The following is a 15407-nucleotide window of genomic DNA, read 5'->3' on the forward strand; positions in this document are numbered from 1 at the left end:
GTTAATTAGAAGGAAAAAATGAAGAAAAAATATGAAATAATAAGATTAATTAATTAATAATAAAAGCAAAAGTTGAAAATAAAATGATGAGGTAAATTAACAAAGAAAGAACAAAAAAAAGCAAGCACAAGAAAAAGAAAAAGAAAAAGAAAAATGAGCTTTATTCTTTTTAATTAGTTTTTATAATTAAAAATATCACAATCCAAAACAAATAAACTGTTTTTACCCAAGGAAAAGTGTCAAATTTGAGAGATTAATGCATTTTGCTAAAGCAGAACCTAAGTCTAATGCACCCATTGCACCAATTTAATTGTAACTTTTTAAATATTGAAGAAAAAATATATCATTAAATAGTTAATTAGAAGGAAAAAATGAAGAAAAAATATGAAATAATAAGATTAATTAATTAACAATAAAAGCAAAAGTTGAAAATAAAATGATGAGCTAAATTAACAAAGAAAGAACAAAAAAAAGCAAGCACAATAAAAAGAAAAAGAAAAATGAGCTTTATTCTTTTTAATTATTTTTATAATTAAAAATATCAAAATCGAAAACAAATAAACTGTTTTTACTTAATGCAAATTGTCAAATTTGAGAGATTAATGCATTTTGCTAAAGCAGAACCTAAGCTTGATGCACCTTCATCACCAATTTAATTTTCCCTTTTTAAATATTGAAGAAAAAATATATCATTAAATAGTTAATTAATTAGAAGGAAAAAATGAAGAAAAAATATGAAATAATAAGATTAATTAATTAATAATAAAAGCAAAAGTTGAAAATAAAATGATGAGCTAAATTAACAAACAAAGAACAAAAAAAAAGCAAGCGCAATAAAAAGAAAAAGAAAAATGAGCTTTATTGTTTTAATTAATTAAAAATATCACAATCCAAAACAAATAAACTGTTTTTACCAAAGGTCAAGTGTCAAATTTGAGAGATTAATGCATTTTGCTAAAGCAGAACCTAAGTCTAATGCACCCATTGCACCAATTTAATTGTAACTTTTTAAATATTGAAGAAAAAATATATCATTAAATAGTTAATTAGAAGGAAAAAATGAAGAAAAAATATGAAATAATAAGATTAATTAATTAATAAGAAAAGCAAAAGTTGAAAATTAAATGATGAGCTAAATTAACAAAGAAAGAACAAAAAAAAAGCAAGCACAATAAAAAGAAAAAGAAAAATGAGCTTTATTCTTTTTAATTAGTTTTTATAATTAAATATATCACAATCCAAAACAAATAAACTGTTTTTACCTAAGGTCAAGTGTCAAATTTGAGAGATTAATGCAATTTGCTAAAGCAGAACCTAAGCTTGATGCACATTTAACACCAATTTAATTTTTTCTTTTTAAATATTGAAGAAAAAATATATCATTAAATAGAGTAAGTTACCATACAAATTTACAAAAAGCGAGTTTTATATACCAGTTTTTATATTTTGTAAAATTAAAATTTTAAATATTTTTTATGAATTTTTTTCCATCGTAGGTTTTCAAAATTTATTTTTTTCAAAAAAAAGATATGTTATGCTTTATAAAAATTAGCTTTATTTATAATGTTATTTAGATATAAATTAAATGAGTATTTCACTCTTGTTAATTAGGAGGAAAAAATGTAGAAAAAAATAAGATAAGATTAATTAATAATTAATAAAATTAACACCGAATAAAAAAATAAGAAATCATAATAAAAAGAATAAGGAAAATAAATCAAATAAATTAAAAGAAATATAATGTTATAAATTAACTTTTATAATTAAAAATATTACAATGTAAAACAAATAAATAGCTTTTATTAAGTGAAAGTTTTAATAGCAAAAAATGAAGAAAAAATATCAAATAATAAAAAATGAATAATAAATAATTAATTAAAAATTGAAATGAAAATTAAGTTAAAATAGCTAAAAAATTTTAGTTTTAACAAAAATCAATAAGTAATTATGATAATTTTTTTTATAAAAATTCTTTATTTAAATAAATTGAAAATTAAATATACAAAAAATATCAATAATAATAATAATAAAAATAATATTTTTTAATTAAATATACGCTAGATTAATATGGAGAACCTAATGAGATAATAGTGAAGAGCTTAAAAACTTTTTTTATTAATTTATATAAATTTAAAGGATATTAATAAAAAAATTAATAATTACTTCTTCTAATTCTTCGTAATATTTAATCTATTATATCATTTATTTATTTTTTTCTCAAAAATATTGAATAGCAATTTATGAAATTTAATTAATTAATTATTAATGGATAAAAAGAACAAATAAATATAATAATTAATTAATTATCAAAAATTAATTTATAAATTTGGTTCTATGAAAATATATCACATACAAATTAATTTAACTTTCACAATTTAAACTTAATATTTGTATTTAAAACATATACTTAAAAATATATCTAGTAGGAATTAGTGATGGATAGTTATTTATTTAGTCATATTCGAAAAAAACCTAGTAGTTAATGTTCTTAAATATTATAAAAATAATGCTTATAAGTAGAATTTTCTGTTTTAGCTCTGTAATTTTAGGAATATTTATAATATCTCTAATCATAGCAAGATGCCATAGAAAAATTTCATGGTTTACCTGATTTATTATGAAATATATTTTTTTATTTATTTATTTATTTATTAAAAAATCTGATTTATATTTATATATTTTTAATAGAATTATAATTAATTTATAATTTAATCTATTATAATTTAAAAAATAAATAATTAAAAAGATTAAAAGCTTTGATTTTTTTGTTAAAATGAGGGATAGCTTTAGAGAAATTAATATATTTAAGTAAATTTAATTTGTAAATTTTTATTTTTTAATAAGCTATTTATTAATTGACCAAAATAAACACAAAAATAATAAATTTATCTATCTATCTATGTATATTTTAGGTTAAATTATCTTATTACAAAATATTATTTTATAAAACATACTATTGCTATTATTCAAATATTTAATATTTATTCTTCCTTTTTTAATCACTAGTTTATCATAAACAGAAAGTTATTTAAAAGACAACTAATCTTTTTGATTTAAGACACTTGCTTATTACTTTCACTTATTATGATTCATTGATTTAGTTTTCCCTTTATATTATTTTAAATTAAAATAAAATACTAAAAATAAAAAATTAAAGAGAATAAAATTTTTTAATAAAAATTATATTTAAAATTAATAAATAAAAAAAGATTAGCAGAATAAAAAAAAAAGAAAAAGAAAATAAATTATTTAAAAACTGATATACAAATTAAAAGAATTATATTGTTTTAAATTCAAATTAACAATTTAAAATATCCCAATTCAAAACAAATAAACTGTTTTTACATAAAATTAAGTGCCAAATTTTAGAGATTTGTGCAATTTGCTAAAGCAGAACCTAAGCCTGATGCACCTTAATCACCAATTTAATTGTACCTTTTTGAATATTGAAGAAAAAATATATCATTAATTAGTTATTTAGAAGGATATATTTGAAAAAAATATGAAATAATATGAAATGAATTAATAAATAATTGAAGATAATGTTGAAAATAAAAAAATAAGTTAAATTAAGAAAGAAGAAAAAAACACACAAGTTCAATAAAAAATTAAAAGAAATAAATCAAATTAAAAGCTAATAAACAAATTAAAAGAGTTGTATTGTTTATATTTTTTTTATAACTAAAAATATCACAATCTAAAACAAAAAAACAGTTTTTACCCAAGATAAAGTGTTAAATTTGAGAGATTAGTGCAATTTGCTAAAGCAGAACCTAAGCCTGATGCACCTAAATCACCAATTTGATTGTTACTTAAATAATTAAAGCAAATGTTGAAAATTAAAAAATGAGTTAAATAAAGAAAAATAGTAAAGAAGAAAAAACATAAGTAAAGCAAAAAATAATAAGAAAAATAAATTAGATAAAAAACTAATAAACAAATTAATAGAGTTATATTTTTTTAAATTCATTTTTATTACTAAAAATATCATAATCTAAACAAATAAATTGTTTTTACTCTAGATCAAGCATCAGATTTGAGAGATTAGTACAATTTGCTAAAGCAGAACCTAAGTCTGATACACCTTAATCACCAATTTAATTTTACCTTTTTAAATATTGAAGAAAGAATATATAGTTAATTAATTAGTTATTTAGAAGGAAAAAATTATGAAAAAATATGAAATAATAAGAAAGAAAGTAAAAAAATAAGTTAAATTAAGAAAGATAGAAGAAGAAAAAAAACAAGTAAAATAAAAAAGAAAAAGAAAAATAAATTAAATAAAAAGCTAGTAAACAAATTAAAAGAGTTTGTTACATTGTTTTAAATTCATTTTTATAACTAAAACTATCAAAATCTAAAATAAATAAGCTATTTCTACCTAAGACTAAGTGTCAAATTTTAGAGATTGGTGCAATTTGCTAAAGCAGAAACTAAGCCTGGTGCACCTTAATCACCAATTTAAGTGTTACTTTTTAAATATTGAAGAAAAAATAAATAATTAAATAATTATTTAGAAGGAAAAAATGAAGAAAAATACTAAATAATAAGAAATAAATCGTAAAAGTAAATGTTGAAAATAAAAAAAAATTAAATCAAGAAAGATAATAGAACAAAATAACAATTACAATAAAAAATAAAAAGAAATTAAATAAAAAGCTAATAAACAAATTAAAAAAGTTTATTTGTTTTAAATTCATTTTTTAACTAAATATATCACAATCCAAAACAAAAAACTGTTTTTACTAAAGATAAAGTTCCAAATTTTAGAGATTAGTGCAATTTGCTAAAGCAGAAGCTAAGCTTGATGCACCTTAATCACCAATTTAATTGTACCTTTTTAAATATTGAAGAAAGAATGAAGAATTAATTATTTAGAAGGAAAAAATATGAAATAATAAGAAATAAATATTAAAAGCAAATGTTGAAAAAAATAGTGAGTTAAATTAGGAAACATAATAGTAAATAAGAAAATACAAGTACTATAAAAAGAAAAAGAAATTTAATAAAAAGCTAATAAAAAACTAAAAGAATTAGTTATTTCATTAAATTTATTTTTATCATGAAAAATATCATAGTCCAAAACAAATATTATTTTTTTACCTAAGACTAAGTTTCAAATTTGAGAGATTAGCGCTATTTGCTAAACCAGAACCTAAACCTGATACACCTGTTGCACCAATTTAATTACTACTTTTTAAATATTGAAGAAAAAATATATAATTAATTTGTTATTTGGAGAGAAAAATGTAGAAAAAATATGTAATAGTAAGAAATGAATTAATAAATAATAAAATTAAATGTTGAAAATAAAAAAAATTAAATCAAGAAAGATAATAGAACAAAATAACAATTACAATAAAAAAGAAAAAGAAAAATAAATTAAATAAAAAACTAATAAACAAATTAAAAGACTTATATATTGTTTTAAATACATTTTTATAACTAAAAATATAACAATCCAAAACAAATAAACTATTTTTACTAATTTAATTTAATGTGTATTTTTTTTAAAAAAAAAACACCTTAATTTAGAACAAATACAGTAAATTAAATAAAAAGCTAGCAAACAAGTTAAAAGAGTTATATTGTTTTAAATTCATTTTTATAACTAAAGATATCACAATTCAAAACAAATAAACTGCTTTACTCAAGATTAAGTGTCAAATTTGAGAGATTAGTGATATTTGCTAAAGCAGAACCTAAGCCTGATGCACCTTAATCACCAATTTAATTTTTCCTTTTTAAATATTGAAGTAAATATAAAATTAATTAGTTATTTAGAAGGAAAAAATGAAGAAGAAATATGAATTAATAAAAAATGAATAATAAAAGCAAATGCTGAAAATAAAAAAGTGAGTTAAATTAGGAAACATAATAGAAAAAAAAAACAAAACACAAGTACAATAAAAAAGAAAAAGAAAAAAGTCTTATTGCTTTAAATTCATTTTATTAAGTAAAAATATCAAAATCCAAAACAAACAAATAAACTGTTTTTACTCGAGATCAAGGGTCAAATTTGAGAGATTAGTGCAATTTGCTAAAGCTAAACTTAAACCTGATGCACCTTAATCACCAATTTAATTGTACCTTTTTAAATATTGAAGAAAGAATATATAGTTAATTAATTAGTTATTAGAAGGAAAAAATTAAGAAAAAATATGAAACAATAAAAAAAATAAAAGAAAATTAAAAATAAATCAAATAAAAAAATAATAAATAAATTTAAATATTTTTATTATTTTAAATTCATTTTTATAACTAAAAATATCACAATCCAAAACAAATAAATTGTTTATACCTAAGACTAAGTTTCAAACTTGAGAGATTAGTACAATTTGCTAAAGCAGAGCCTAAGCCTGATACACCTGTTGCACCAATTTAATTGTTACTTTTTAAATATTGAAGAAAGCATTAAAATTAATAAGTTATTTAGAAGGAGAAAATGAAGAAAAATATGAAATAATAAAAAATGAAAATAAAAGTAAATGTTGAAAAAAAATTTAAATTAAAAAAGAAAATAGAAGAAAAAAATAATAATTAAAATAAAAAAGAAAAATAAATAAAATTAAATAAAAAACTAATAAACAAATTAAAAGAGTTAAATATTGTTTTAAATATATTTTTATAACTAAAAATATAACAATCCAAAACAAATAAACAGTTTTTACCTAAGACTAAGTGTCAAATTTAAGAGATTAGTGCTGTTTGCTAAAGCAGAACCTAAGCCTGTTGCACCCTAATCACCAATTTCATTGTTACTTTTTAAATTTTCAAAAGAGAAAAAAAATTAATTAGTTATTTAAAAGGAAAAAATGAAGAAAAAATATGAAATAATAAGAAATAAATGATAAAAGCAAATGTTTAAAATAAAAAATTAAGTTGATTTAAGATAATTGAAAAAAAAAAACACAAATAATATAAAAAAGAAAAAGAAAAATAAATTAAATAAAAAATTAATAAAAAAATTTAAAGATTTATATTGTTTTAAATTCATTTTTTTAAATAAAACTATCACAATCGAAAACAAATAAACTATTTTTACTAAAGATAAAGTTCCAGATTTGAGAGATTAGTGCAATTTGCTAAACCAGAACCTAAGTCTGATGCACTTTAATCACCAATTTAATTACTACTTTTTAAATATTGAAGAAAAAATATAAAATTAATAGAAGGAAAAAATGAAGAAAAAATATCAAATAATAAGAAATGAATAGTAAAAGTTAGTGTTAAAAATAAAAAAATGAGTTAAATTAAGAAAAGTTAAGAAAGATATAAGAAGAAAGAAAAAAAAATTAAATAAAAAGCTAATTAACAAATTAAAAGAGTTATATTGTTTTAAATTTATTTTTATAACTAAAAAAATAACAATCCAAAACAAATAAACTGCTTTTACTTAAGATAAAGTGTCAGATTTGTTAGATTTGTACCATTTGCTAAAGCAGAACATAAGCCTGATGCATCACCAATTTCATTATTACTTTTTAAATATTGAAGAAAAAATAAATAAATAATTAGTTATTTAGTAGGAAAAAATGAAATAATAAGAAATGAATAATAAAAGCAAATATTGAAAATAAAAAAGTGAGTTAAATTAAGAAACCTAAAAGAAAAAAAAACAAAACACAAGTACAATAAAAAAGAAAAAGAAAAATAAATTAAATAAAAACTAATAAGCAAATTAGTAGGTTATATTGTTTTAAATTCATTTTTAAAAGGAAAAATATCACAATCCAAATAAATAAACTATTTTTACTCAAGATAAAGTGTCAGATTTGAGAGATTACTACAATTTGCTAAAGCAGAACCTAAGCCTAATACTCCTTAATCATCAATTTCATTGTTACTTTTTTAATATTGAAGAAAAATATAATAAATTAGTTATTTAGAAGGAAAGAATGAAGAAATAATTTGAAATAATAAGAAATGAATAGTAAATGTAAATGTTGAAAACAAAAAAAAATTTTAAATTAAAATTAAGTTAATTAAATGAAAAAAATATTTGTATTAATTTAATGAATGAATACAAGTGATAATTTCTATTCGTTAAAATAATATTTTAAATAAACTGAAAGTTAAATATTAATAATAATATTTATAAATTAATTAAATATACCTCAAACCAATATGGAGAACCTAGTGAGATTAAAGTGAAGAGTTTAAAAACTTTTAATATTAGTAAATATAAATTTAAAGTGTATTGATAACAATTTAAATAATTACTTCTTCTAATTTTTTATAATATTTAATCTATTATATCATTTATTTTTTTTTACAAAAATAATGAATAGCTATTTATGGAAATTTAATTATTTATAAGTGGATAGTAAGAAAAAAGAAATTATATGAATTTATAAATTATGTTTTTCTTAAAAAAAATCACCAAATAGTTAGGATAACTTACATTATTAAATCTTAATATTTCTATTTTAAATGTGTACTTAAAAATATAGTTGGAACCAGAGAGAGATTGGATATAAATGATAATTAGAATGCGAACTCATTAGAATAAAATAATTTTTTAATATATTTCTATGCATTTTACTTACAAAAATATGAATGATATTTATAAATATAAAATCAATAATAACATCTCTTAATCTATTTATATTATTAAGTTAAAAACACTTTTTCAAAATTTTTTTAAATAAAATATATAATATTGTGCAAACATTTTATATTTTTCATCCTTTTTTCACTAGTTGTTATTCAAATTAAAGATAACTAATCTTTATGATTTAAGACACTTGCCTATTACTTTGAATTCTAATGATTTATTCATTGAGCTAAAAATTTTAAAATAAATTTATGTAAATTTTAAATAAATATCAAAATAGAATAAACTTTTAAATTAAAAATTATTCTTTAAATTAATAAATAAAATAATATTAGTGCAATAAAAAAGATAAAAAAATAAATCAAATAAAAGCTATCAAATAAATTCTAAGAGCTTTTTTGTTTTATATTCATTTTTATAGTTTAAAATATCACAATCCAAAACAAATAAACTGTTTTTACTCAAGGTAAAGTGTTAAATTTGAGAGATTAATGCATTTTGCTAAAGCTGAACCTAAGCTTGATGCACCTTCATCACCAATTTAATTTCCCCTTTTTAAATATTGAAGAAAAAATATATCATTAAATAGTTAATTAGAAGGAAAAAATGAAGAAAAAATATGAAATAATAAGATTATTTAATTAATAATAAAAGCAAAAGTTTAAAATAAATGATGAGCTTAATTAATAAAGAAAAAACAAAAAAAAGTAAGAACGATAAAAAGAAAAAGAAAAAAGAGCTTTATTGTTTTAAATTAGTTTTTATAATTAAAAATATCATAATCCAAAACAAAAAAACTGTTTTTACTTAAGATAAAGTGTTAAATTTGAGAGATTAATGCATTTTGCTAAAGCTGAACCTAAGACTGATGCACCTTCATCACCAATTTAATTTCCCCTTTTTAAATATTGAAGAAAAAATATATCATTAAATAGTTAATTAGAAGGAAAAAATGAAGAAAAAATATGAAATAATAAGATTATTTAATTAATAATAAAAGCAAAAGTTTAAAATAAATGATGAGCTTAATTAATAAACAAAAAACAAAAAAAAGTAAGCACGATAAAAAGAAAAAGAAAAAAGAGCTTTGTTGTTTTAAATTAGTTTTTATAATTAAAAATATCATAATCCAAAACAAATAAACTGTTTTTACTTAAGATAAAGTGTTAAATTTGAGAGATTAATGCATTTTGCTAAAGCTGAACCTAAGGCTGATGCACATTCATCACCAATTTAATTTCTCCTTTTTAAATATTGAAGAAAAATATATCATTAAATAGTTAATTAGAAGGAAAAAATGAACAAAAAATATGAAACGATAAGATTAATTAATTAATAATAAAAGCAAAAGTTTAAAATAAATGATGAGCATAATTAACAAAGAAAAAACAAAAAAAAGAAAGCACGATAAAAAGAAAAAGAGCTTTATTGTTTTTAATTAGTTTTTATAATTAAAAATATCTAAATCCAAAACAAATAAACTGTTTTTACCAAAGATAAAGTGCCAAATTTGAGAGATTAATGCATTTTGCTATACCATAACCTAAGCCAGTTGCACCCATTGCACCAATTTAATTTTCACTTTTTAAATATTGAAGAAAAAATATATCATTAAATAGTTAATTAGAAGGAAAAAATGAAGAAATAATATGAAATAATAGATTAATTAATAATAAAAGCACAAGTTTAAATATAATGATGAGCTAAATTAACAAAGAAAGAAAAAACAAAAAAAGCAATCACGATTAAAAGAAAAAGAAAAAAAGAACTTTATTGTTTTTAATTAGTTTTTATAATTAAAAATATCAAAATCCAAAACAAATAAACTGTTTTTACCCAAGGTGAAGTGTCAAATTTGAGAGAGTTATGCAATTTGCTAAAACTGAACTTAAGCCTGATGCACCTTCGTCACCAATTTAATTTCCCCTTTTTAAATATTGAAGAAAAAATATATCATTAAATAGTTAATTAGAAGGAAAAAATGAAGAAAAAATATGGAATAATAAGAATAATTAATTAATAATAAAAGAAAAAGTTGAAAATAAAATGATGAGCTAAATTAACAAAAAAAGAACAAAAAAAAAGCAAGCACAATCAAAAGAAAAAGTAAAAAGAGCATTTTTGTTTTTAATTAGTTTTTATAACTAAAAATATCACAATCCAAAACATATAAACTGTTTTTACCCAATGTCAAGGGTCAAATTTGAGAGATTAATGCAATTTGCTAAAGCAGAACCTAAGCCTGATGCACCTTCATCGCCAATTTAATTTTTACTTTTTAAATATTGAAGAAAAAATATATCATTAAATAGTTAATTAGAAGGAAAAAATGAAGAAAAAATATGAAATAATAAGAGTAATTAATTAATAATAAAAGAAAAAGTTGAAAATAAATGATGAGCTTAATTAACAAAGAAAAAACAAAAAAAAGTAAGGATGATAAAAAGAAAAAAGAGCTTTATTGTTTTTAATTAGTTTTTATAATTAAAAATATCACAATCCAAAACAAATAAATTGTTTTTACATAAGGAGAAGTGTCAAATTTGAGAGATTAATGCATTTTGCTAAACCAGAACCTAAGCCAGATGCACCCATTGCACCAATTTAATTTTCACTTTTTAAATATTGAAGAAAAAATATATCATTAAATAGTTAATTAGAAGGAAAAAATGAAGAAAAAATATGAAATAATAAGATTAATTAATTAATAATAAAAGAAAAACTTGAAAATAAATGATGAGCTTAATTAACAAAGAAAAAACAAAAAAAAGTAAGGATGATAAAAAGAAAAAAGAGCTTTATTGTTTTTAATTAGTTTTTATAATTAAAAATATCACAATCCAAAACAAATAAAAAAACTATTTTTACTCAAGTTCAAGTGTCAAATTTGAGAGATTAATGCATTTTGTTAAAGCTAAACCTAAGCCTGATACACCTTCATCACCAATATAATTAAACCTTTTTAAATATTGAAGAAAAAATATATCATTAAATAGTTAATTAGAAGGAAAAAATGAAGAAAAAATATGGAATAATAAGATTAATTATTAATAAAAGCAAAATTTAAAAATAAATGATGAGCTTAATAAACAAAAAAAAGCAAGCATGATAAAAAGAAAAATAAAAATGAGCTTTTTTGTATTTAATTAGTTTTAATAATTAAAAATATCATAATTCAAAAAAAATAAACTGATTTTACTAAAGGTAAAGTGTCAAATTTGAGAGATTAATGCAATTTGCTAAAGCAGAGCCTAAGCCTGATGCACCAATTGCACCAATTTCATTCTTACTTTTTAAATATTGAAGAAAAAATATATCATTAAAAAGTTAATTAGAAGTAAAAAATGAAGAAAAAGTATGAAATAATAAGATTAATTAATAATAAAAGCAAAAGTTTAAAATAAATGATGAGCTTAATTAACAAAGAAAAAAAAAAAAAGTAAGCACGATAAAAAGAAAAAAGTGCTTTATTGTTTTTAATTAGTTTTTATAATTTAAAATATCAAAATCCAAAACAAATAAACAAACTATTTTTACTCAAGATCAAGTGTCAAATTTGAGAGATTAATGCAATTTGCTAAAGCAGAACCTAAGCATGATGCACCTTCATCGCCAATTTAATTTTCACTTTTTAAATATTGAAGAAAAAATATATCATTAAATAATTAATTAGAAGGAAAAAATGAAGAAAAAAAATGAAATAATAACAATAATTAATTAATAATAAAAGAAAAAGTTTAAAATAGAAAAATCAAAAATAATATATTTAAAGACCTAATAAATACAATAAAAACAAACAATAATACATATAAATATAATAAATAAATAAATAATTTTTAATTTAAGTTGTATTCTGAGTGCATTTATATGTGCGAGTATTTCTATTCTATTCTATCGCCAATTGAATTTTCACTTTTTAAATATAGAAGAAAAAATATATCATTAAATAGTTAATTAGAAGGAAAAAATGAAGAAAAAATATGAAATAATAAGAATAATTATTTGATAATAAAAGAAAAAGTTGAAAATAAATAATTAGCTTAATAAACAAAGAAAAAACAAAAAAAAGTAAGCATGAGAAAAAGAAAAATAAAAATGAGCTTTTTTGTATTTAATTAGTTTTAATAATTAAAAATATCACAATCAAAAACAAATAAACTGTTTTTACCAAAGTTTAAGTGTCAAATTTGAGAGATTAATGCAATTTGCTAAAGCAGAACCTAAGCCTGATGCACCTTCATCGCCAATTTAATTTTCACTTTTTAAATATTGAAGAAAAAATATATCATTAAATAGTTAATTAGAAAGAAAAAATGAAGAAAAAATATGAAATAGTAAGAATAATTAATTAATAATAAAAGAAAAAGTTGAAAATAAAATGATGAGCTAAATTAACAAAAAAAGAACAAAAAAGAAAGCAAGCACAATAAAAAGAAAAAAGAGCTTTATTGTTTTTAATTAGTTTTTATAATTTAAAATATCTCAATCCATAACAAATAAACTGATTTTACTAAAGGTAAAGTGCCAAATTTGAGAGATTAATGCAATTTGCTAAAGCAGAACCTAAGCATGATGCACCTTCATCGCCAATTTAATTTCCCCTTTTTAAATATTGAAGAAAAAATATATCATTAAAAAGTTAATTAGAAGGAAAAAATGAAGAAAAAATATGTAAATAGTAAGAATAATTAATTAATAATAAAAGAAAAAGTTTAAAATAAAATGATGAGCTAAATTAAAAAAGAAAGAACAAAAAAGAAAGCAAGCACAATAAAAAGAAAAAGAAAAAGAAAAAGAAAAAAGAGCTATATTATTTTTAATTAGTTTTTATCTTTTAAAATATCTCAATCCAAAACATATAAACTGTTTTTACCCAATCCAAAGGGTCAAATTTGAGAGATTAATGCAATTTGCTAAAGCAGAACCTAAGCCTGATGCACCTTCATCGCCAATATAATTAAACCTTTTTAAATATTGAAGAAAAAATATATCATTAAATAGTTAATTAGAAGGAAAAAATGAAGAAAAAATATGAAATAATAAGAATAATTAATTAATAATAAAAGAAAAAGTTTAAAATAAATGATGAGCTTAATTAATAAAGAAAAAACAAAAAAAAGTAAGGATGATAAAAAGAAAAAGTAAAAAGAGCATTTTTGTTTTTAATTAGTTTTTATAATTAAAAATATAACAATCCAAAACATATAAACTGTTTTTACCCAAGTTCAAGTGTCAAATTTGAGAGATTAATGCAATTTGCTAAAGCAGAACCTAAGCCTGATGCACCAATTGCACCAATTTCATTCTTACTTTTTAAATATTGAAGAAAAAATATATCATTAAATAGTTAATTAGAAGGAAAAAATGAAGAAAAAATATGGAATGATAAGAATAATTAATTAATAATAAAAGAAAAAGTTGAAAATAAAATGTTGAGCTAAATTAACAAAGAAAGAACTAAAAAAAAGAAAAAGAAAAAAGGGCTTTATTGTTTTTAATTAGTTTTTATAATTTAAAATATCGCAATCCAAAACAAATAAACTGATTTTACTAAAGGTCAAATGTCAAGTTTGAGAGATTAATGCAATTTGCTAAAGCAGAGCCTAAGTCTGATGCACCAATTGCACCAATTTCATTCATACTTTTTAAATATTGAAGATAAAATATATTATTAAAAAGTTAATTAGAAGGAAAAAATGAAGAAAAAATATGAAATAATAAGAATAATTAATTAATAATAAAAGAAAAAGTTGAAAATAAAATGATGAGCTAAATTAACAAAGAAAGAACAAAAAAGAAAGCAAGCACAATAAAAAGAAAAAGAAAAAAGAGCTATATTATTTTTAATTAGTTTTTATCTTTTAAAATATCTCAATCCAAAACATATAAACTGTTTTTACCTAATGTCAAGGGTCAAATTTGAGAGATTAATGCAATTTGCTAAAGCAGAACCTAAGCCTGATGCACCTTCATCGCCAATATAATTAAACCTTTTTAAATATTGAAGAAAAAATATATCATTAAATAGTTAATTAGAAGGAAAAAATGAAGAAAAAATATGAAATAATAAGAATAATTAATTAATAATAAAAGAAAAAGTTTAAAATAAATGATGAGCTTAATTAATAAAGAAAAAACAAAAAAAAGTAAGGATGATAAAAAGAAAAAAGAGCTTTATTGTTTTTAATTAGTTTTTATAATTAAAAATATCACAGTCCAAAACAAATAAACTGTTTTTACCGAAGGTTAAGTGTCAAATTTGAGAGAGTAATGCATTTTGCTAAAGCTGAACCTAAGCCTGATACACCTTCATCACCAATAGAATTAAACCTTTTTAAATATTGAAGAAAAAATAAATCATTAAATAGAGTAAGTTGCCATACAAATTTACAAAAAGCGAGTTTAATTATATTTTATAAAATTAAAATTTTAAATATTTTTTATGTGTTTTTTTCCATTCTAGGTTTTCAAAATTTATATTTTTCAAAAAAAATGATATGTTATAAGAATATTTGGTTTTTATAATTACATTTTCTGAAATTAAAGCTCACTATAAAATAAATAATAAAGCTATTTTAAGCTAATTTAGCTTTATATTTAGTTATTAAGATATATTACATATCGCCTTTTATAAATTAAATAGGCATTTCACTCTAGTTAATTAGGAGGGAAAAATGAAGAAAAAATATGAAATAATAAGATTAATTAATTAATAATAAATAAAATTAACAAAGAATCAAAAAATAAGAAATTATAATAAAAAGAAAAAGGAAAACAAATAAAATCAAATAAATTAAAAGAGCTTTAACGTTTTAAATTAACTTTTATAAAAAAAAATATTACAATGTAA

General features: G+C 19.1%; 1 protein-coding gene across 1 annotated transcript in view; it reads right to left on the reverse strand. All coding sequences in view use genetic code 6, as the record gives it.

Annotated features, from left to right (window-relative positions):
* Positions 1–195: 195 nt before the first annotated feature.
* The window catches only part of TTHERM_01256640 (hypothetical protein), a gene marked incomplete at both ends in the record, with an annotated part of 15757 nt that continues 545 nt past the window's right edge, over positions 196–15407 (reverse strand). Inside the window, 34 exons of the mRNA XM_001013471.4 lie at positions 196–316; positions 573–662; positions 915–1004; positions 1263–1352; positions 3346–3435; positions 3722–3811; positions 4018–4107; positions 4382–4471; positions 4747–4836; positions 5104–5193; positions 5651–5740; positions 6001–6090; positions 6302–6391; positions 6672–6761; positions 7046–7135; positions 7397–7480; positions 7757–7846; positions 9019–9108; positions 9365–9454; positions 9711–9800; positions 10049–10138; positions 10394–10483; positions 10742–10831; positions 11082–11171; positions 11426–11515; positions 11757–11846; positions 12095–12184; positions 12726–12815; positions 13069–13158; positions 13431–13520; positions 13777–13866; positions 14109–14198; positions 14458–14547; positions 14798–14887. Of these exons, the coding sequence (XP_001013471.4) occupies positions 196–316; positions 573–662; positions 915–1004; positions 1263–1352; positions 3346–3435; positions 3722–3811; positions 4018–4107; positions 4382–4471; positions 4747–4836; positions 5104–5193; positions 5651–5740; positions 6001–6090; positions 6302–6391; positions 6672–6761; positions 7046–7135; positions 7397–7480; positions 7757–7846; positions 9019–9108; positions 9365–9454; positions 9711–9800; positions 10049–10138; positions 10394–10483; positions 10742–10831; positions 11082–11171; positions 11426–11515; positions 11757–11846; positions 12095–12184; positions 12726–12815; positions 13069–13158; positions 13431–13520; positions 13777–13866; positions 14109–14198; positions 14458–14547; positions 14798–14887 (3085 nt within the window). The remainder of the gene's footprint in view (positions 317–572; positions 663–914; positions 1005–1262; positions 1353–3345; positions 3436–3721; positions 3812–4017; positions 4108–4381; positions 4472–4746; positions 4837–5103; positions 5194–5650; positions 5741–6000; positions 6091–6301; positions 6392–6671; positions 6762–7045; positions 7136–7396; positions 7481–7756; positions 7847–9018; positions 9109–9364; positions 9455–9710; positions 9801–10048; positions 10139–10393; positions 10484–10741; positions 10832–11081; positions 11172–11425; positions 11516–11756; positions 11847–12094; positions 12185–12725; positions 12816–13068; positions 13159–13430; positions 13521–13776; positions 13867–14108; positions 14199–14457; positions 14548–14797; positions 14888–15407) is intronic.

Source organism: Tetrahymena thermophila (assembly GCF_000189635.1).
Source record: "Tetrahymena thermophila SB210 genomic scaffold scf_8254678, whole genome shotgun sequence".
NCBI lineage: Eukaryota > Ciliophora > Oligohymenophorea > Hymenostomatida > Tetrahymenidae > Tetrahymena > Tetrahymena thermophila.